Genomic DNA, 24164 nt, shown 5'->3' on the forward strand with positions numbered 1-24164 from the left:
ATTACAGATCTTTAGTCAATATACACTCAAGTAGGCTACTTAAAAAAAAAATATATATATATATATAGATTTATATATATATATGTATATGTGCAGGCCTAGCCTATATGTAAGCAACGTGAGCAACTGACGTTAGCATTATGTAATGTTTGCTGATGATTTATTAATGATAGTGTACGTGGACCAGCGTGTAGTAATGCGTGAGTGAAATGAAAAGTTGTGCTTGCTCGAAATAAACCTCCGTGTTCCCGCAGCCTCCTCCCCTTTACTACAAGATACGCGCGCTAGTGAATCATTCATCACTCACTCCAGCGCAATGCAAGCTGAAGCTCAGAGTTTCTGCTAAATGAACACACCTCTGACTGAACTACCTTCAGTTTCTGTGCACTGGGATCTGTTCAGGATGACACCTCTCCTCTGCAACGCCTGCCTCATCTTGCCTGTTGCTTTACATCTGCGTAAGTTGATTTTAATACATTTTCTCAATGTTGCTCGCTCTTTCTTACCAGCACACACCTGAGTGAAATCGCTGGATTTGGTGCTTTTCTCTCAGGCTGCTATGAATCAGCATCCGAGATATTATGAGTAACACAGACCGAGAGAGGTTACCTTAGCGGATTATGTTAGTGTTCATGGGCTGTTCTCCCATTTTAAGCGAGACAGATGAGTTTAAAAACCAGATAAAGCACATACTGGCGTATATAAGCGCGTATCTGTCCAGTTCGGGCTCGAGGAGTTGAGTCAGTCGAGCTCTGGATGTTGCCGGGGCACCGCTGACGTCTCGCTGCTTCTTTGGAGTCAATGCAACTGTGTTCATGTGACTTATTTCACCCGAGGATTTTCCCCTGAGGATTTGTGTGTGGGATAAACACAACGATAGGAACAAATCATGAATAAAGGCATCTGTTCACTCCCTCACAGCTCTTCTCTCCGGAGAGAGTATAACCGAATTTTACGAAACAAGATGTTATCAGTCATCACGAGAGTGAAGGAGAAAATGTGTTTAAACCGTTTTTAGGACTTAAAATCATGAACGATGGTGGATCGTAGGCCACGGAGTTCTTGACGATTATTAAACTTTTGAGGAAGAAGTGTTTGTAAAAAAATAAATAAAAAAAAATAAAAATTAAAAAGATCATTTAAGATTTAAACGGAACAGATTTAACAAATTAGAAATAGCTAGTCTAAATGTAATGCAATACTTAAAAGGTGCGCTTAAACCTTTTCATTATTTTACAAAGATTTTAGAGGCAGTATGCTAGTGATTTGTCCAAAAATGTATTGGTAACATCTTTCTTTCATTATTTATTTCATTATTTCTTTTTTTCTCTCTTTCAAAATACAACTGAGTTAAGTAGGCTATTAAGATTTAAGTTCTTGGATAATATCGAGACAGAAAGCAACGCAAAAACCTGCGGTTCAGTAAGTGAGTCAGATTACACCAGTAAAGTGATTTTGATTCACTAAATAAAGAACCGACTCATACGAGTCATTCATTCGTTAATGAATCAAACGTATCGGCTGTGTCAAAAATCGCATACTCTCTTGAGTAGGTAGGCTACTTATTTTGAATAAGTAATGGCTTCACTCACGACTGTTAAGATCTATATAGTATGAATGTAGCCTAATCTAGACATAGTCCTACTACATTTGTCATGCTGCCGTCATGTGAACTACCAGTAAAGTTGCAGCTTCAGTTGCTTAGCATCACTGCCATTCACAAATCCTCTCCCGTGGCCTCATGGGATAGTAAAGTGTCCATCAGATGCACACTTCAGAAACTCACCGGGAAGAAGTAGGCCTTCCGGGTACTTTTTGCCTACTCTTTTATGAGTAGCTAGCCTACTGTGAATTCAGACATAGCCTATTTTTTTTATTTTTTATTTTTTACATAGCCTACTGTTTTTCACCTACTGTACCGCTGTATGTTTTTGATTATTTAAAAATAACAGACTCAAAAGAGTCATTCGCTCAAGATTCGGACTACACTGGTTGAGCTTTATGCGGTTGATTCACTAAAAAGAACCGGTTCATTATCGAGTCATTTGTTCTGACCAGGTTCTTTTTTTACAATCTATGGTTCTGACTACTCTGGACTGCGCGTGTATGTTCAAATTAAGAACTTTCAGTCAACTGTTTAGATCGTTATTTGTCGACGTCTTTTTCATAAATATTACCACTAAGCATTATGAGAATTATATTATCACATGATGACTTTTGTTTATAGTGGCTCCACTCCACAACAAGCCACCACAACTGTTTATTTATGAGCTTCTTGTGCCTTTATTAAACAGGACTCTAGAGAGAGACGGGGTTGGAACTGTTTTATATTGTTCTCTTCAGAATAGCATTAGAAGAAACTTTATATAAGATATACGAAAATATATGTGAATCTTCATCCGTGCTGCTTCACTTCTTTATGATACAAACTTACTGCTGCACCACAGCTCCAGCCGAGCCACACTACATATCATTAATTTACAATGCCATAAAATATGAGCTAAATACTTACATGAAATATCAAACATGTGTAAGCTAGACTGTCCACGTGATCAAAAACAATCATTAGTCTGCGAGACACCTACATTTTATGTAGTTTAAAGTTAGTTGATGTATTTGGCAACAAAATTCCCTCATTCTCACAAAATGTGCAGTTATTAGCAGGTGCTTTTTTAAAACCATAATTTACAATAACTTAGAATCAAATAAGTTTAATGGGGATAGTATTATACCGTGCATCATTAGACCACAAAATAAACCCATGATATTGCAATAATACAATATACATCTATTTTTAGCATGTCTGTCACATTGCCTCACTGTAGAAGGCTATATTTTGTAACTACAGATGAGTTGAGACAGTGAACACAAGAGACTTGTAGAGCAAGTGTGGAAGTGGTTATTTATATATACACAAGTGAATCAATCTTCAGTGTGAGATCTAGAGTTAAATGAATAATGAAGAGGATTGTCTTTGTTGGAATATGAATGCAGAGTCTGCTGTATTGATGGTTTTTGTGAGTTTACTGCACCACTGAGGATGAACAAGGTCATGGTTTCGATTCTCAAAGAATACATAGTCACTTTGGATACAAATATCTCTCTCTCGCAATTAAAGGTTAAAAAAAAAATACTGCATGCGAATAATAGACATTGACATTCACATACAATTATCCTTCATGAAGATTCCAGTGGTATTGGTAATGCTTAAAAACCAAAGCACTATTCAGTCCCAAAGTGCTATTTACTGAATGTACAATTCAGTAGTTTATGGAAAAGACAGATTTTTCATATGTTGTATTATAAGCAGTTCCTGAACTGTTTTAAATACCTCACACTGGGGGGTGAGACTTTTTGATTTAGTTTAAATAGAATAATTCATATTTTGGTTGATTTTAGGAGTAGAAGAGAAAATCCTCTCAATCTTTTTGCGCTCTCGTTCTCTCCCCACATCACTTTCATATTCATACGCTTTTGGTTTGAAAATTTAAAGCGTGCTCTGTAGACAGTTCTCCGCATTGAAAGGAGCAGACACGACTTCTGTGTAAAGATAGCTTTAAGACTCCTTAAAAACTAGGACACTAATGTTTACCGCCAAGGATATCATTCTATCTAATGTTCGTTTCTGCAACATTAATTACTCAGTAAACAGGAAGTGTCTGGTTTGCAGGATAGACAGAAAGAGTACTGTTGATGTACTGTAAAGTGCCAAGGTCTTTCCCTCCCATGCTTTTCACAGAGTGTGTGATAGCAACTTCTGAAGTGTTTGAGACATCAGGACCTGCTTTTAATTATTAATAATATATATACACACATAGAGTGGGGCCTGACATCTGAGGCCTCATTGAAAATCTGGGATTCAAAACTGAATTTAAACCTGTAAACAGATATAAAAAAATATTTAATAAAACGTATAAAATGTATAAAATATCACACATTAAACTTATAATATGCAACTGGTCAGTACTCTGATTTACGTAACAATTCTTGGCTCATTTAGTGAGAACTGGTTCTTAAGAGTCATTTGATTTTTGAAGAGCATTGTTGCACTGAATAACATAAATTGAATCTTATAAGATGTTTCTGTAACAGAAATGAACATCCAAGAATCATTTAGTTCCTGTATTTATGAGAAAACAAAAAAAATTGTTACACTTTGACACATTTTGATGGTCCACTTTAGACATTCTACTAACTATAAGTAACTTTGCAACTACACATCAACTAACTCTCATTAGAGTGTTAGTTGAGTATTAGTAGACTGGTAGGGTTTGTAGAATAAGTTGACATGTAGTTGCAAAGTTACTGATAGTCAGTATATCTGTTTGAGGACCATCACAATAAAGTGTCAGCAGATATTAAGCAGACTGTCTACTAATGAGAGTTAGTTGACATGTTGCACAGTTACTTTAGTAAGAAGAATGTCTAAGTGGACCATCAAAATAAAATGCTAACCCAATATAGAACTCAAATGTGAGGCTTGAGCTGTTTGCCAATTTAACTGTCACCCAAAAGCATAGACTAACATTGATTTTTCTCATATTAAAGTAGAAAACTGCTAAACAGAACCATTTTAAGTAGTCTCAGACTTCAGCCTAACTATATACAATCAACCTTGTCTCAGTGAGTTTCTGGTCTTTCATTATAGACTCTGCATATAGCTTAGTCCCCAAATAAGCGATGTGAAATGAACCAGCAGCTGAGGCATGACATCCCCTCGACTCCCCACCCCTGTGACACCGGGAATGAATATTCATGAGAAAAGTGACTTACCTCTATTGAAGTTACAGGAACTTGTGTCCTCTAGAACTAATGAATCCTGAGTGATTCAGTGGTGTGAGCATTTGTGTTCATGTGGTTAGTGTGCGTGTACAGGAGAGAGAAAGACAATGACATAACTTGCAGGGGTAATTAAAGGCAGCTGAATTGGACGCAGACTCTGCAGTGCATAAGGATCATGTGTTTTCAGCCGAATATACAAGGTCACTGCAGTCCATCTCCCAGGTGGTAAATTTTGTGTGGGTTGCATATCTGCATCTGAGGTAAGAAGCTCGCTGAGTCCCTCGGGACATATGGAGGCTAAATGTGCTGCCAAATACGGTCATCACACTTTTTTTGTTGCACTTTTTACAACTAAAAAGACTATGGGAAGAAAGACTTTCATAAAGTCTACTGGTACTTTAAAATAATGTATTTGACTGACTTCAATGAATATATCTTTTACATATCAAAGTGATTGTGATTATCCTAAGGGAACATCATAATTTTACAATACAAACTGATTTTTCCTGTCCCACATGCTGACTTTGGATTCTCCTCCTAGTCTTTTCTTCCCTATTGAGATGTATATAGGCTATCTGAGTGAAACGGCTTATTGAACAAGAAAATATGTAGGGCGGGACTTCATTGGATTGTTGTGGTTTGCTATTGGTCGATCTCATGTGAGTGACAGGTTGTCCCGCCCTCGTGCCAGTAAACACGTCATCAGAGAAGAGAGGATATGTCGCTGCAAGAGGAAGTCATTTTGATTAAAGATTACAAGGGCACATGAATTAAAAAATAATGATGTGTACGGAATCTATGGATGAATCATTTATAATAATTACTGCAATATTCCATAAAAACAAGAATTGTCCATTTTGATTTCATGATGAACTTAAGCCAGTTGTGCTGTTGCTTTTTTTATTATTATTATAGAGAGTTAGAAAGACATCAACTATCTGAGTGAAAGGGCCAAATAGTCCTTCAGGTTTGTCTTTTCTGTTACGGTGGCGCTGTGGAGGTGGACATAAAGAAAGATTAATATGGCTGTCAGGTTTGTTTGATCACGGTTGACTGACTGCTCCCTCAATGGCTATCCCTTTGAACCAGTTGAGCTGAGACACGTACACTCTCTGTGGTTTTCCGTAAAAACAGCCATTGTATGACAAGCATGGATAGTTTGACAGAGATGATCTGAAGAGAAAGGAACACCATAAAAACAGGTCTCACAGGATTGGGAAAACAACACACAGGATGGACAGAGAGGAAGATAAGGAAGTTTAGTTGTGAACAGAATACAAAAAATGAAAGAATACCAAATTTGAGATGAGATGAGACATTACAAGGCAAAAGGAGAAGATGGAAAAAAAAATTAAAAATAAATGAACTGTCAAGATGAGATTAGTAATGATGAAACCATGAAACAAGACAAGATGGGAAAAGTGAAGAGATGAGGAGATGATAACGAGGAGATGAGGAGAAATAAGTAAAGATAAGCCAAGGAGAAGAGAAGAGAAGAGAAGAGAAGAGAAGAGAAGAGAAGAGAAGAGAAGAGAAGAGAAGAGAAGAGAAGAGAAGAGAAGAGAAGAGAAGAGAAGAGATGAAAAGACATGAGACAAGGAGACAAGATGAGAGAAGAAATTTAATGAGATGTCAAGATGAAGAGACATGAATAATGATGAGACAATGAGAAGAGAGAAGGAGAAAAGTGAAGAGATGAGGAGACAAGAGAATACGTGAGACGAGGTAAGACTGCAAAATTAAAAGAGGTGAGACAAGAGACGTGGAAAAAGAGAAGAGTGCGGAAAACAAGAAGAGAGAATAGACAAGATGTTTGAAGGGAAGAGATGAGGAGACAAGAGAAAAGAAGGGATTAGATGAGATGAGCCAAGAAGAGAAGTGGAGTGATGAGGAGACGAGATGAGATGGAAAGAGACAAGGAGTCAAGATGAGAGAAGAAATAAAATGAGATGAGTCAAGATGAGGAGACATGAATAATGATGGGACAAGGAGATGTGAGAAGGAGAGAAGTTAAAAGATGAGGAGACAAGACAAGAATAAGGGAGACGGGACAAGACTGCAAAATTAAAAGAGTTGAGACAAGAAATGAGGAAAAAGAGAAGAGAGAAGGAGAACAGGAAGAGACAAGATGAGAGAAGGGAAGGGAAGAGATGAGGTGACAAGACAAAAGAAGAGATGAGAGAAGTAAAGAGACAAGATAAGACGAGATGAGCTGAAAAAACATAAGAGAAGGAGACAAGACGAGAGAAGAAATTAAATTCGATGAGTCAAGATAAGGAGAAATTAGTAATGATGAGACAAGGAGAAGAGAGAAGAAGATAAGTGAATAGATGATAAGACAAGAGAATACGTGAGACCCTTGTGAGAAACCCCAAGAGTGCAAAATTAAAAGAGTTGAGACAAGAGATGAGTGCGGAAAACAAGAAGAGAGAAGAGAAGGGAAGAGATGAGTAGACAAGACAAAAGAAGAGATGAGATGAGAAGGGAAGGGAAGCATTGAGGAGACAAGACAAAAGAAGAGATGAGATGAGAGAAGGGAAGAGATGAGTAGACGACAAAAGAAGACATGAGATGAGAGAAGGCAAGAGATGAGGAGACAAAACAATAGAAGGGATGAGATGATATGAAATGACATGAGAGGAGACAAGACGAGAGAAGAAATGAAATGAGATGCGTTACGACAAGGTGAATGATGAGTAATGATGAGACATGGAGACGAGACAGGAGAAGAGATTATATGAGATGAAAAATGAACAGATGAGGAGAAATAAAAAGACAAGAGAACAGGACAGGACAGTAGAATGGATAAGAATTGTGCAGACTGGAAGAGAGGAGAGAGGAGAAGAATGCTGCAGCCTTTGGAGAGAAGATTGCCGCACTTGGAAGAGGCCCAGCCTGTATGCCTGGAAGCATGCACTAACCCTGATAAGTTACAGCTGGGAACTTCAATGTTGCAGTCGATAAAAACTCATTAGACCAGGACTGGGTCACTGTGTTAGTGTCCAGTGCAATGAACCTCGCATTTACTCTCCATCAGAGAGGACGAGAGGAACGTCTATTGATCTTAGCAGTAAGCTAATTTATTTGGTGGATGGAAAATAGTTTCAACATGGCCTCAACGCTCACCCCAGCTAGGGTCCACAGTCTCCAGGCCATGCACTCGAGGGGAGGAGAAATACAGGAAAGGGTACAGGACATTCGTGCTAACAGTGGGTGTCAGTGTACATTTAGAAAGACCTCGACTTCTCTCCTGTGTGAAGACTTAAGTCATGGGTTTGAGTGCTACTTTTGTTTAGCACGGGCCCGTCGCCAGAATATACAGCCTTACAGCTCCAATTCTGTCATTATTGTAGAACACAATCTACTTCCAGGAAATCTGCTTCTGTTCCTCTGACACTGCCTGGGAGGAGAGAACTATCCACTGCCCAGAATAGCATCTCCACCTGTTTGAGTCTCCCTGAAAGCCTTCCCTGGGTCCCAACTTCCAACCCCAAAAAGTTGATTTCATTGCCTCAGAGTCTTTCTTATTAGAACTATTGAGGTTAAAGCATGTTAAAACAAATTTAAGGTGGCGTCTGATTCCCTGCTCTGCAACAGAAAAAAACAAAACATTTTCAAATGCAGACTTTGCACCACTCTGGTGGGCTTGTTTGTCTTGGTTTTCCCGTGTTTCAAGTCAGTAGAGACTGTGATGGTCTCAGACACTTTAATTGCAGAAGACCTATTTATACTTATGTATTGCCTTACATAAGATCTGTACATAAACTATATCACAACCATGAATCTTTAATGGTGTCAGCTAGGTGGATTCCCCTGTCAAGTTTCAATTGTAAATAATGTAAAGCTGCTTCGCCAGATGCTTCTGTCTAGGACCTTCAAAAAGACCTTGACTGCATTCATTCTCTAGTCCGTTCTCATACTGTGCAGTGAAAATCACATTTGTGTTACCAGTGAGTTATAATGCTTAAAAAAAGCATATGTCAGAAGTCATCTTTGCCAATTTAGCTTTCCAATATATCCCCTTTTTGAAGTTTACTTTTAACAGTGAGTACATAAACTTCAAATAAAGCCAAAACAATCTTATTAGCATAAATCTCATACAAAAGTAGTTTATTACACCGCTCTCTGGAATACTTCATTCTGATTGGTCAATGGCATTTTACTGTTATATTGCTGAAGTGTTTGTCTTGACAAGATTAAATAATTAAACTCAAACTATTATTTAATGTCCACATATTGATTTTATTGATTTATTTGGTGTCTTGCCATATAATAGGCTCTGCATTGGGGACCTGTCATGTTTATTTGGCGATAATGACCGGCTAAAGCACATTTTCCCCTAATTAACCAAAGGATCACAATCTAGTGGTTTTGTTAGATGTGCCATTTACACCAATCATCATTTCAGATGGTCCTGTTTATCATTTTATCATAATTTATCATCAGTTTCTTTGATCATCCTTTAATAAAGCATTCTGCTGATTAGATTTTGTATGTCCCTGCTATGAATCTGTTCAATAACATACTTGCTTTTTCTGCCCTTGTTCAAATTGAATGCCAATGCCAAGTGGTCACCAAAAGAGGTTCAATTATTGTGTGGCCTATTTCAAAGAACAGCGTTGCAGATTTCTATGAAAAATAAAAATATGTTCTGGTTATTTCCTATTAAATAGCATTGAAAAAAACATTATGACTCACTGGCTTGTATAGTACGGAGCTCTTAGTATTTAGCCTTGCTGCCTCTTTTCCTGGCTTAATAGCCATTCAGAATTTTTCTTTTTCTAAATTTAAACCCACTGTTTCTATAGTTTCTGAATCTCTATTCTCATCAATATGAGGGAGTGAAAAGTTCAAGGGGCAGGTGCATTTATGTTACAGTGATAACAAGAGTGCATCATAGGTCAATGAAGATTCATAATGTGAATAGAGCACAGCAGCCCATATTTCAGTGGCCTTGATAGGTACCGTCATTTTCCTACTTTACTTTATGGAGATTCAAAATATTCTTCAGTAAAGATTTCTAAGCCTTGAACAAACCAACAAGCTCTGAAAGAAATCATAACATTTGATTCCAAGCAACAAATTATTTGAAATTTGTATGGTACAAGACGTAAAGTGTGCATTTATAAGACAAAGACTCATTTCATGAAGCATTACAAATTACATAATCAAATAGAATATAAGTTTATGTTAAATATTCAGGTGTATACAAATATGTATGGATTCGAGAATGTAGGAAGAATGTTGGTTTATTTTCTGTTATTTTCATGGACTTTCCTTTCCTACTTTCTGTTTCCCAAGTTACTGACTGTTTCTACGGTTACTAATTATGCCCTTACAAAAAATAAGTATACTTAAAGTTAATTTTATTAATATTTAAGTAAAGGTCAAGTATATTTTAAATATAGGGCCTACTTTAAGTAGTCTAAGTATACTAATTTCAATGTACTTGTTGTATACTTGTAATTGTACTATTTCAATACTTCGGACTAAATTGGCTCACTTTTTAGTGTGTAAAAGTACTTTAAGTGTAACAGTACTACTTTTTCATTTCTACTGCAACTATATTTACTACAAGTGAACTTATAGATATACTGATACTAGTTAAATACTTATAGCACATTTTTTAGATTATGAAAGTGCACTTTCTAGTTTTATACTGCAGGTAAACTTGTAAGTATTTTGTAAGTGAACTTAACGTCATACTTATAGTTTACTGTTTATATATTATTTTTGCACTTTATGTATACTATGTTCCTATTTATTTTTATTTTTTATACTTGAAATATACCTTTAACTGTACTTTAAGTAGATTTTAAGTACATTTCCTATGTACTCTAACATTGGAGTACACAAAAATTCACATGCTCAGAATTAGAAACATTTTTTTATGAATCAATATTTTTAAAACAATGTAAGTTTATAATACAGAACGTAAATCTTTGTGAAAAAAGTATTTAATAGGCTACACAACTACAAGCCAAGTATACTTGTAATACTTAATTATACTTACTTTTAAGTAGGCCTATCTCGATCAAAAGATTGAGTACAAGTATAGACCTTATGTAGCCCCGCCCCTTTTCAGCGCTGGACTTGTTGTGTTCTGTCTTCCGGTTTGTATTTCCACAGCATGAAGGTACGATTTTACGGATTTATGAATTTATGAATGAACCGCTCGTTTTAAAATCTTCCCGGTCTACTGACATTTGTTATGACGTCCACTTCAAACATTACAACGCTCATGATAACGTTCACTAACTCTACACTAAGTAAATCCACTTCACCAGCTGATTACTCGACAATTACTAATTATTCGACAGCGATGCCATAGAAATATACAGAGTTACCGCAAAAACAGAAGTCAAAGTATAGTGTAATTTTAAGTATATTTCTGAAGTACTTATTTTAGTTTAAAAGAAGTATACTAATAGTACACTTGAAAAAAAAATTTTTTGTGAGGGTGTTCTTCACCTGTATCCTATTTAGTTGCTCATTTGCTCTGGTATATTTCCCTGTGTTTCTATCTTGAGTTGTCAGTTATTGTCTTGGTTTAGCAAAGCTGTTACACTGCGTTTGGATTTGATTTACCTGTATTGTCTTTATTCATTAAAACTGCTGCAAAAGCAGTGGTGTTACTATCCAGAGATGGGAATTTAGGTGGGCGATATGAGAACAAATAAAATTAAAATGGAGGCAGCAGCGGTTCCAGACAGTGCCACATACTGTGAAGCCAATACTACAAAACAAATAGACAAAAAAAAAAAAAAAATGAAGCTATAAAAAAGAAAGAATATGAAGATAAAAATGTTTGTTCATCAAATCCAATCAAAGCATAAACCTCCGATCTACTACTTGGCTGAAAGCACTTCTGGATGCCCACCTCTCTGTCCAATTAAGTATGATTTTTTATATATATAAATTAATTGTTAAGTTAATCAAACTGACTTATGGCTTGTACAGAAGCATATATCATCAATTTCCAACCTTGGAGCTCATGGTGGGTCAGGTCTGTGTAGAAAGGTTTATGAGTTAACATTAAAATCAATTTCTCTATGAGAAAATAAATGGGATCTTGCTTCCTGAACCCTACTGTTGCTCTCTATTGAAATGTAATTGAGAACCACTTTATCCCTACTCACGGATCATCTCTAATCCCTAGCCTGTTGATTTATTTATTTTATTCCTTGTCTATACACCACTGCAAAAATGCTCAAATCAGTGTGGCTGGAAATCACAATGATTATTTTTGGAGTGCAGATTTTTGCTGTGTATTTACTTTACATTCCAGACTTCTCCTTAATGAAGTAAGTGAGGTTTTCATAGTCAGTATAAAGAAGGCTGACTTCACAACATGGCCAGATGAAAGAACATTTAAAAAACAGAATTTGCATATGATCAAAAGGCTCTTGGGAATCTTTTCCTCCTTCGGATTGGGAGTACAGGGAGAGATGGATATTAAGGCCTAATATCAGAGCTTTAATGTAGTCATAATTTTTCACCGTCTGACTGAAATGAGAGGGGAGAGTTTTAAACGTTCAGTTAAACATGACTGATGCGTTCAAGTTTTGCATCCTAATTGTGTTTTGCTGCTTCTAGACGATACCCCACCCCAAAGCCCCCGCAGACTGCTCCTTTTGATTGTTTGAATATTGTCTTGTTTAATCACTACCCTATTTCTTGTTCTACCAAAGAGATTAGATGTTGGAATATTACATACCGGTTTGTTTATTCACAGCTTTTCGGAGGATTTTATTAGACTCGGGTGAAATAGAGACCAGGGAAATCACACCAACCTGTCAAAGGGTTTTTGATTTAGCATAAAAACTATTATTCTTTGTTCTCTCTTCCTCTGTCACTGTATAAAGACAGCTCCCGTTAGCTTCTTACAGAGACTACATTTAAAATAGCCGAGAATCAAAGGGATTTTTTTGTCTTGATGACACTTCTAAGACTTTCATGTGAATACATGATCTGTTCATGTAAATGGGTCTGGAAGAACGATGAACTGCACAGTTTGAGTTCTTTGATGGCAAATTATAAAAAATAAAATGAAAATAAAACATAAAATTAACACACACACAAAAAAAAACATTTACCATAATGCAGGTTCCTCATCTGTGAACGGTTCACCAAAAATGATTTTAGTAATCCTTTATCTAAATGACCTCACTAACTACTTTCCTTCCAATTTACCTGTCATGTGTCATTTAGGTCACGTTCACACGCCAGCTGAATATAGTTCTTGGTTCACACCAACAATGATTACTATAAAGATAACTATAACAATAACTGTATTAGCCTCCACACCAACGGACAATAACATTCTGTTTTTCATTAGGCTATGAATGTCGCCTGCCGCTTTAAATGCTCAAGCTCTTTATAGTCGAGTGGATTCTGATTGGTCAGTGTTGGTCAACGAATGTCTGATGGTCAAAACATACGTTCTGAAAGTGATTCCATCGATATCGGTCATCTGTATTGTTATTAATATAGAGTGGTGCAGGTATAACGTCACTTTGTAGGCCAACTGGCAGTTAGCATCACACTGGTTCCCTCGACAAAAACCCAATAGGATTTTCCCATAGGCTTTTGGATTATCGCTAAAAACAAGCTTTGTGACCAACAAAAGTTTATGATACTTGCAGATAAACACAACCTTAAAAAGTAAAGTAAAAAGCTAAAGGCTATAAACGAACTACACCACGGTCGCTCGACTTCACATCACTAAGCTTCCGATAACTCTTTCAGTTTTTATCTAAAAACATTTCCCCAGAATGTTTGAGTTAGACTAGTTTATAAGAGCACTGTTATGAGTATAATGAGGACTGAGTTTACATGTTCGGCGTGATGACGTTTAACGGCGTGATGGCCTCTGTAGTCTCTGTAGCAACATCCTTTTACAAGACACATAACAGCTTTAAAAAATCACGAGCTTGTGTTCACCACAGACCTTATTTCAGCCATTTAACCAAAACACCATTTAAAAAACCCATTTACTTCGGGACGATGGAACCGAAAGTGCTAAAATGCTAACTCGCTTCCGCGTTTTGGCCTACAAAGTGATGTCACACCTGCATCTCTCTATTCGCCACTGGTTCCTTTGAGGTTTTCCAATGGGGTTTTAAAAAAATGTTTTGGGTTTATGTGTAAGCATAACTTGACTATACATTGGCGTTTTGTTCTACAACGTAAATTACACACACCCTTACAGAAAACGTGAATTTTGAAGCAGTTATGTTCATTTTTGAAAACGTAGGTTTTTAATGAGTAACTAGATAAGACAGGGTGTGAGTGTGTGCAATGTATGTTACAGAACAAAACATCAAAGAATCATCGAGTTAGGTTTACCACAGGCTTTATTATTCTATAAATTGAAAAACCCTATTGTAAAACCCCATGGGAAAGTCTCGAAGGACGTCTTACCTGCTACACTCTATAGTTGAGGACTTCCCATTTCTCATAAAATTAGGATGATTATTAAAACATTATACTTAAAATATTATAATAATTGTGCTTGTTGCAAACGGCCCTACAGGGGTTATTTACAGCTTTTGCGAGAAAGGGATTGAAGTACTGTATATTTAAATTGTTGTGTGGACGGGACAGTCACACCTAATATAAAATAAGGTTGTTAACTGTGTGAATGTAACTTTGGAGATCACACCCCGCTAGCAGCTCTGGTCCATTCTGGCGTCGACCACCTTCCTTTTTTATAGTGGAATATCACTTGGAAAAATGAATTGTAATGCTTTTAAAAGCAATACACCTAAAGTCAAATGCAGACCAGAACATTTCCAATTTTTCTCCACAGTCAGATTTTTTGACAGATTAATTGAAATGCTTCTGTGGTGGTTTAACAGACTAAAGTTGTATTTGATGTGGAAATTATTTTAATTGGGTCTTTACTGCTAAGCTCTTCCAGCAAGCCCAAACCTGAATCTAATTTATACTGCATTTAAGGGAGAGTCTCGGTGAAGGAGCTCCTCCATCAGTGTAGGTTTATCTGTGACCTTGTTCTGGACAGATAGCAGCTGTCAAATTAATGCCAGTGGAAGTATGATATCTCTGTTTCAAGTTTTTTTTTTAAGCATCTAAGAGTCTCTCACCTTTATCACATAAAATCAATGAACCCTTGTATCTTCTCCATTCCACGAGAGATAATAAAGAGCTAAAATCGAAAGCAGATCTCGTCTCATTTGGTCAGTTACTCCTCTCCCTTCCACTTTTTAAAGTGACACATGACTGCACACGTGAGAGATTGTGATTGCAGTCGCATCACCTTCTTCTGATCAAAGCCAGTGTTAGCGATGGGAAAGACGTCTGCCTTCCTTTCTCTCATCCCTCCCCGACTTTCTCTCGTCTCTAAATGAAACCACAGTCCCATGGGGCCTGCGAAATTTTGAAAACTCTTCTGGGAATTGCGCATGTTTATATGTGTTACATCTCTTTGAGCATTTGAGGGCATGTGCGTGAGAAAAACATCCATTAGAGCAAAATGAAAAGGTTCCTTTTAAGATGCGTCTCCCCACCATTTGCTTTTTCCACCGTCCCAGCTTGCAAGGATAGCTTTTATTTCTTTTAGGTTGTGCTTCTGCTCTTATGCCACACAAAGAGTAAAATGCAGTGAGCTTTGGTGTTGTAGTGGATATAACTCAATGCCGCAGCTACTGAACAGGTTTGTACTAACAAGCAGAAAACTCGTCTAGCACCTCTTTTTGAGCTCCATTTGGTTCCAATTAGTCCTCCTCACCTGGAGGATGACCTGGGCTATGAAAGCCGCCTCATAGTGCGGGTTATGTCACCGAGTCAGGCTTGATTTTACATCCTCATTAAAGAAGATTTGTACTCTCCTTTCCCTCTCAGTTTTCTCCTAACGTCTCTTAACGTCATGTGTTTCAAAAATCCGATAGCAAAATGTTCCTGTCTCAATTTACATTGCATATCTATGCAGCGCATCCTGTATTTTCCCCCCTCAGTTTCATGAAAGAAATTAACAGCTGGCAAATGCACTTCTTCTCATCCCCCGCATCCTCCCTCAGTGTTCTGGGAGTGGAGGTGTGAATGGAAAACCGCATAGGTTAACCAATCACTTGGAAAGGGGACTTTGCTGGCATGAGCTAATTATCAGAATTTGTTTGTGCTATTGCAGGCGGCTTCTCTGGAAGCCCTGTTTTAGAGTTAGCTCGGGGAATAGAGGCTCTCCTCGCCTTTCGCACGCTATGCTGTCACTGCTAGGCTTATTAGCCTGTCGCCCCTAACGATGCGACGCAATAGAGGGCCACAGTTACCATAGAAAAAGTTGCCATAGTGCAGCAAAAAAGAAAAACTGCCCCCACTCCCTCTCGTTTCAAACAAAGTAACAGTTCAATATTCTTTCTTTCTGCAGAGTTGTGTTTTCTGCATGTGCCTAACGTGGCCCATTGAAACATTGTGAATATGTACGTTTTAGTTTAGGTGACTGTATTAAATTTGTACCAAACTGAAAGGTTTGCTTTCGTATCGCAAAAGCATTGATTTTCATGCACTCCACAATTTTGAGATTTTGGGCTTTTTTTTTACTCAACAAGTCTTCTTTCAGACCAGTGGAAAGAAAACCTCCAAAATGCACAAATGTTTATTTTATCACGCTTTTTTATTTGCATGTGCAGCCAGAAATTGCCACTTCAGCAGCACTTACATACACTCAATTTTCTAGTTTTATTCCTATTTTGAAGGTTTTTACAGAGGGGTTTCCTCATATATCATTCTCAGCCTGATTTATTAACTTTCAATTCCTAAAAATGATGATTTCATTTTTTGGCTGTTGACTATTTTCAGTATTTATAGTGATAATAAGATAATAAAATCTCCTCTGTAAAAACCTTTATCTCTAATATCAACTAAATGAGACAAGAATTTTGACTAATAATTATCAAATGTTCTGATTTCTGTTCTGAAAATGTATGGAAAGTAGTGCATATTTAATTTTGATAATTTCATAACTTAACCATACCTTAAATTACATAGATGCTTCAGACAATACAAGTGTATTGTATATTCTCCAAAAAGGTATATATAACCACCCATACACTGCATATAATGAAGTGTCTGTCTTGTGCTGCTTGTGCTTTTGAGTGAGCTCTGCTTCCTGCAGGCACTGAGGTAAAGTCTTAATGAGTTCTGCCCAATGTGGTCTCTTACATCACACAAAGAATCAGTATTACCAGTCTTCCAGAACTTTGTCTTGATACCCTGATAGTAAGAGTCTTTTTTTCCCCAGTGCAAATATATAAATATGTGCCCCCCCCAAAAAAACCCTGATTCTGATTCTTACAGAAGTATCGCTCCCATTATATAGCACAAGCTGATTGGTTCCTGTTGCATCTGCAGCCAATGAGCTTGCAGCTCAACATTTAAATAGTTGGTCAATGTTTGCTGTATAGAAGTTTGCAGCCCACTTTCAAAGTTCCTCTGAAACCCTTCACCTTCCCCAGCTCCACCTGTACAGATCTGCTACGGCTACGGCTAATTTCATATATGATATTTGTGCAGCAGCAGCAAACCTTACATGCTCACAGCCGTGTGTTGTGTATGAATTGGCAGTAGTATGTCTCTACACTTGCCCTGTAGCAGCAGCAACAATAACAGCATTGTATCAGATCTATTCCACCAAGAGATGTCATGATAGAAATGTTTTGATGTTCATGTACTGAGTTTTCCACATGGACTTGACATGGAAATTGCACATATACCCTAAATGACAATACTTTGGCAACTTGCCTGCATGTCTACTCACACCACCGAACCTTATTTACATGCACCGCTGTGTTTGTGAATGCAAATCTTCAGAAACCGACAAATAAAAATGGTTTTCATCTATTTTGATGTGCTCCCCATGGGATGTCTGCGAGAGCCACGTGTTGCAAAGCTCAGCAGCAAATGTGCCTGCTCAGCATTGGTCTGGAGAAAGCTTGCATATTCAACCTCATGAATAGGAGATGGGCATGTTTGTGGCCTACAGCTCCATCATCACTTGCCCATCTTATGCTCCAGAGGTCATCTGAATTCAGCATCTTTAAGTCTATAATGAAATTAAAGCTTAAAGTAGATAGATAGATATTGTGTCACACTAGGGACAGGTAGTTATGCAACTGTTTTGCTCTAAGCACTCCATGATTCTCAACGTACCACGTTATTTATTATGACGTTTTTGTTTCAAGGTTTCATAACATGCTCCTTAAATGATGTTAAAATGCTTCATCATGAATTGTGTAATGGTCTGATTACATGTATTGTAATCTATTGTGATTTCTACAACTAGAGTGAACTATTCATATTGCAAGTGTATTGTGCTTTAAAGGGCACCTATTATGCAAAATTCACTTTTACATGGTGTTTGAACATAAATGTGTGTTGGCAGTGTGTGAGCAAAACCACCCTAGAATGATAAAAATCCACCCAGTGGTTTTTTTACATTCTCAATAAATCATAAGCACTGTCTCAGAATGAGCTGTTCTCAGATTCGGCGCAATGTGACGTAGAATTGAGCAGGCCCCTCCCACGACTGTTGAGTGACACTTCAGTTTGAGCCTAGACCCGCCCTGAGTGAGCTGGACACAGAGTCCGCCATTGTTCGACGCTTGAGCAGCTGTAGACAAGAATGTCTCCTAAGCGATTGAGGTGTGTTGTTGATGGATGTAAGAATGAACATAGCAGTCTTCATTTACTCCCGTTGTTACTCAAGGATGGATCTGTACTGTTTGTGATCAAGCTTACACTCTCCGGAGCAACAGGCCTAACGTGACTGGACACGGAAGAAATGAAAGTGCGAGCGCGCTCTTTATGACAGCTCTTCGAGTCATTTTACGGATATAAGGTTTACCAGTTTATTTAGCACCCACTGAAAAGGTGTGTATATTTGTTTACTGTTAGTTGTAACGAGTGTTTTGTGTACTTCGCTGTGTATGTTGTTGATAATGAAAGGGAGAGAGAGAGAGAGTTTATGGATAAGACTTTAATGCGCACTTCTTATGTTTATTCAGCTCTTACAGTGATTTTCTGGAGTAAAACGTGTGATGTACAATAAACTTCACTGAACTCGTCAGTATATTTTGGTCATCATTCGGACGGGTTTTGCTACAGCAGGCTTGTTGTATTAGTGGATAAAAGCAGATGACAAATAAGTTATAACCATAATTAAACTAAACTATACCTGTTCTATGTCCATACAGCATATATTCTCTGGCTCTGTGGGCATTATTGTCTGACTCCGAGTCGAAATGAACACCGCAACTGAGAGTTTCTGTTCTGATATTATCAGATGAGATTGTCCTGCTGGCTCTTAGCGCGAGCTCGTGAGGCTCCGCCCCCTGTGTCGTGCAGCAGCAGTTAATTTGCATTTAAAGGGCACACACTAAAACAGCGCGTTTTTCTGAGCCCCAAAAAAATACAATTTAAACATGCTGTAAAAAATGATCTGTTGGGTATTTTGAGCTAAAACTTCACATACATACTCAGAGACTTATTTTACATCTTGTGAAAAGAGTCATAATAGGTGCCCTTTAAAACACAGTGTTAATCTTATTCTCTTATGAATAACAGAGTATATTAAATGAATTTTGCAGCTTTAGAGAGACCTTAAACATTTCTTGTAATTGCATATTTATACAAATACAATATAATACTGCCGTTATTTCTTAATTTCAGAGCATATTTTATATGAATGTAATCATTAATATAAAAATTACTTTATTTCGTATTAATATATTTTATCATTTTAAATTATTAATATTAGCATGTTCCATTATTAAATTTGATTGCGTATACATTATAAAGTCTGGGCACAGTGTTAGACCAAATGCTTCCTATTTGTCTATTGATTTCATTCCTTTTTTCATAGTTGATCTTTCTCAGTTTCTCTTTTCTTTCTCATTCGCTCTCTGCAGCCCCCTCTCAAGCAAGTGCCCTGTTTTATATCATTTATTTATTCAAGAACCCCATGGACTCCCCGTGGATCTCTGGCACCACAGATTAAAAATGAATGTTGTGGTTCAAATAAGCCCTGTGTCTGCCGCCTAGGTCACAACAGCTCGCTGAGCTGAATGGGTAAGGCCAGATCACGCTGTGTGTGGGTGGACAGCACTCAGATATATCAGAGCTTGTGGATTACACAACATCAGTAATAACATTACTAATGCAAGCAGTGGTTCAGACTACTCGTCAATCCGCTTGAGTGTCGGCCAGAGATACAAATACAGAGATATGTAATTGAACGTTGTACGCTCTTGATCCGATGAGACTTTTGGGGCATATCCACTTCTTTTCCTCACAGGCTGCTCCGTTTTGTTGTTTGTATGTGGTGTGGTCTTTACTGCATGTTAATGTTTCTGGAATGGTCCATCATTAGTAAATGTTTGTTAATCATTAAATAACATAACTGACAATGTGCAGGACATTTGTTACATTATTTATTAATCTCTGTTAGTGTTAAACGGTTTTTCATGTTAACCAATTAATTAATAATGTTAACAAATGGAACCTTCATGTAAAGTGTTATCGATTTAAATATATATGTATATACGTGGAATACTTGATTCTGATTGGTCAGTCCCATCAATCATGGGTTTGACTTTTACTTATACTCACCGTATCTGTATATATATATAGTTATGTTTTTTATCTTTTTTGACTTTTTTGTACATTGCAATGGACTTTTTAGTGTAAGCTTTCAGATAATATACAGGGGACAATATAAATAATTTACACTCAATTCAATATGTTATGTCCACATTTTTTATTTATTTGGGCAGTAACCTTGTAAGCGGGATAAACTTATTTTATTTTGAGATAGTGGCCGGCTTTCTTTACATTTATCACTTATAATTTTTGTCTTGATAGTGGTATTGAGTCTTGTATTATTGAGTGACAGTTATCTGAATTTCCCCTTGGCATTATTAAAAGTACTTCAATATTTTGGATTTCTTCAATCATTTCCATTTACGTGCAGTGACTCAGTTCTTTGCCTTCTCCTTTTCTAATGTATGACTTGTTTTTTTTCTCTCCTTCTCCATATCTTCATTAAATGTTGATGGGGATGAGTGAAACCAATAATCCTCAGACCTCACTGCAAAAAAACATGGCTGAAAATCAATAGGTTTGCAGCAGTGTGGGAAGAGAAAGAGAGAGAAAACTCTCCTATCAAATATTAATCATTCATTTCCTCAAGGGAATTAGGAGAGTGCTGGTGATTTGCTGTCTGACCCAATTAAGATCCTCCTGCATATCTCACTTAGGTTCACTATGACTTCCATCTTTGGTTTTATTGTCAGTAGGTATATGCTATATAGATTGAGAGACAACAAAGAGCAATGGGTGCTGGGAGAACACTGGCACATGCACAGAGAAGCAAACTTTGCTACCTTTAAAAAGCGTCTTTTTGACGCTTTAGCTGGAGCTCCTAACACATGAAAGCTCAGAGCAATTCAATTGAAATTTTCTCCCATATCCTCAAGGTTAGAGATGTATTATCATGTGTTCTGTTCTAACAAGGAAGCGTAGAAGTATAATTTTTATAATCAATTTACAAATAACCGAGAAACCCTCAAATCAAAAGCACTGAAGTGTTTTTCCTCAGGTCTGTAAAGGATGTAGTGAAAGCCATTCAATGTCACCATGCTGGTCTGTTGATGAACTTGTCTATTTCTTTAGAAGAAATCAATTTTGCATTTGAGCTTTTGGAAAAAAAAAAAGAACCATAACAGGCTTGAAGGCTCAGCAACCTGAAATGAGAAAATACGTTTCTTTTTATTCTTGGGCTGTTACATCTTGAAGGTTATTGTTTTGTGCATTATGCTCAGATTCCCCACGCTAACATTACTGAATTTATTTTTAACTTTGAGTTTAAATGAATTTTGAATGAATTTTTAAATGAATAAGAATTTTGCAGCCTGACACATTTCTGTAGGTGCCGACAAGTCTTTAATGAGGGACAAAACGGTGACAGATATTGTTATATTGTTGTGTTTCTCTATTTGTTCTAGTGCTTGTTCCCAGTCCATGTTCTGCTGCTGCCACAACGAAGTGCAGCTCCATCTATAAAGGGTTTGCCCAGTGTCTGCTTGCCCTGGGAGACAGTCTCTCTGTCAGTACCCAAAAAGATGAGGATACGCAGGAGATCGACTCCATTTGCAAGTAAGGAAAACCCCTGCTCCAACACAAACATAAGCATGAACGTTCTGTACATTTGAAAGAAATTAATACATTTTTCAGCAATTAAGCAATAAATTGATCAATAGTGACAGTAAACACTTTTAAATTGTTAAAACACTGTTTATTTAAAATGAGTGTTCTTCATATTCATCAAAAAACTATCATGATTCCCACAAAACCACAACAGTTTTTAACATTGATAATAAGAAATGTTTCTTGAGCAGCAAATCAGCATATTAGAATGATTTCTGAAGGATCATGTGAAGTCTTGAGTAAGGATTCTGAAATTCAGCTTTTCATCAGAAATAAATTATCATTTAAAATATATTCAAATAGAAATCAGTTATTTTAAATTGTAACAATATTTTGACAATATTACTGTTTTTACTGTATTTTTGATCAAGTAAATCATGTAAGCATAAAAATCCTGTTAGTGTTTTGTAATATCCCGTTAAATAAAAAATAAAAAAAGCCTTAATGACATCAACTGCTATGAAGAGGTTAAACAACACCACATGATTTAGTATTAATAATTGATTTGATAAATTATGTGTTTTGTGGTTTCATAAATTATAACTAACTCTCAAAGCTCTTTATTTCCATCATATTAGATTTCATTCTGTTCATTTTCTTCCCCTTCCCATTGTGTAAATGTAAATATAAAGTTATAATTGATGACATGTGAGTCTCTGAGCTTCTCCAGAGCATTTTTCTGAAAGTCTGGCATATAAGTATATATGTGTGTGTGTATATATATATATATATATATATATATATATATATATATATATATATATATATATATATATATATATATATATATATATAATATAATATAATATAATATAATATATATATATATATATATATATATATATATATATATATATATATAATGTGTGTGTGTGTGTGTATATATGTATAGGGAGAGGAGAGAGAGAGAGGAGAGAGAGAGAGAGAGAGAGAGAGAGAGATACTGATACTCTAAAAAAAATCTGTCATTTACAGTTTAAAACTGTAGTAAAAAAAGAATAAAAAAATTTACACTGGTAAATCCAAGAGTCCATTTCTTACTTTTAACATTATACTGACATCCGCCATAATAAATTCATCACAAGTAGCTTTTCCACAGGTTGACCCTAATGTACATAACTGATAACAAAAAAAAACTAAGAGGAAACATAATTAATACAATCCAAATCCATCAAATGTGAAGTGTCACACAGGGAATTCTGGGCTTTTCACTATAAATTATAAGATGATTTGCTCTTTTTACTTTAAAAAAATGGTACAACAGTATTTTACTGTAAAATGACACGAAATGTAAAGTTAGATATATCACCATTTTTCTCTGTATATGGCACAAGAACTCTTATTCTAACTATTTTTTAAAAGTGACTAAGGTCAAAAGGTCAGGCTGAACAGAAATGACCTAGCAGCACATTAACTTTTCTGTATATAGCCACATAAAATGCCTCCCGCTCAGAGCACGGGAGTATTTGCTGTACGCCGTTCATTGTGTTGTCCCAGGGAGAATGTGATATAAAGTATCCCAGTTCTCTGATATGACACCTCATTCATTCTCTAACTCCCTGCATTGCCTTTCATCTCATTTTCTGTTGCTCCCTTCCACGCTCTTCTCCATTTCTTCCTCTGCTCACTCATCTTTCTCCTCCCTGGATATTCAAATTAAAGACTCTCTCTCTCTATTTCCCTGTCTGTCTCTTTCCGTCTGCCCCTCCATAGATCATGCATCTATGATATGACTTTATATTGTGTCACACCCTGTAGCTGCAGGAACTCTTTAAGTATTCATTGTGTAGCAGCATGATGTTGTTAAAGAGCAGCCTCCTGTATATCCTCCAGTCAGACTCAATCCGTTACACTTCGCACGTTTACGCCGCTTACCGAATGAATGGTGATCTATGCGACAGCATTATATGGTCCTGCATTCGGCATTCAAGGCATACACGAGCAGGAAATGAGGAGAGAGCTTTCTTTAACACAGCTATTTAAGTCTTATTCCTCCAGGTACCAATTAATCCTGCCACTGAGCTCAGTGATCGCGTGCACACACACATGCATAAACACAGGTACGCACGCACACATTCACACGCAGGAAGTGTGTCTGATCATTTGTCAGGGGATCTTTTGCTACAGTAACATTCTTCCACCACCAGGCTTAGGCCAACACT

The 24164-nt window shown here is 36.8% G+C and overlaps 1 protein-coding gene across 1 annotated transcript in view; it reads left to right on the plus strand.

The window, feature by feature from the left end:
- Positions 1–258: 258 nt before the first annotated feature.
- Positions 259–24164, plus strand: part of nrn1la (neuritin 1-like a) — a 26514-nt gene continuing 2608 nt past the window's right edge. The window contains exons 1-2 of the mRNA XM_079874987.1: positions 259–458; positions 21801–21951. Of these exons, the coding sequence (XP_079731113.1) occupies positions 347–458; positions 21801–21951 (263 nt within the window). The 5' untranslated portion in view covers positions 259–346. The remainder of the gene's footprint in view (positions 459–21800; positions 21952–24164) is intronic.

This window comes from Squalius cephalus (assembly GCF_949319135.1).
Source record: "Squalius cephalus genome assembly, chromosome: 6".
NCBI lineage: Eukaryota > Metazoa > Chordata > Actinopteri > Cypriniformes > Leuciscidae > Squalius > Squalius cephalus.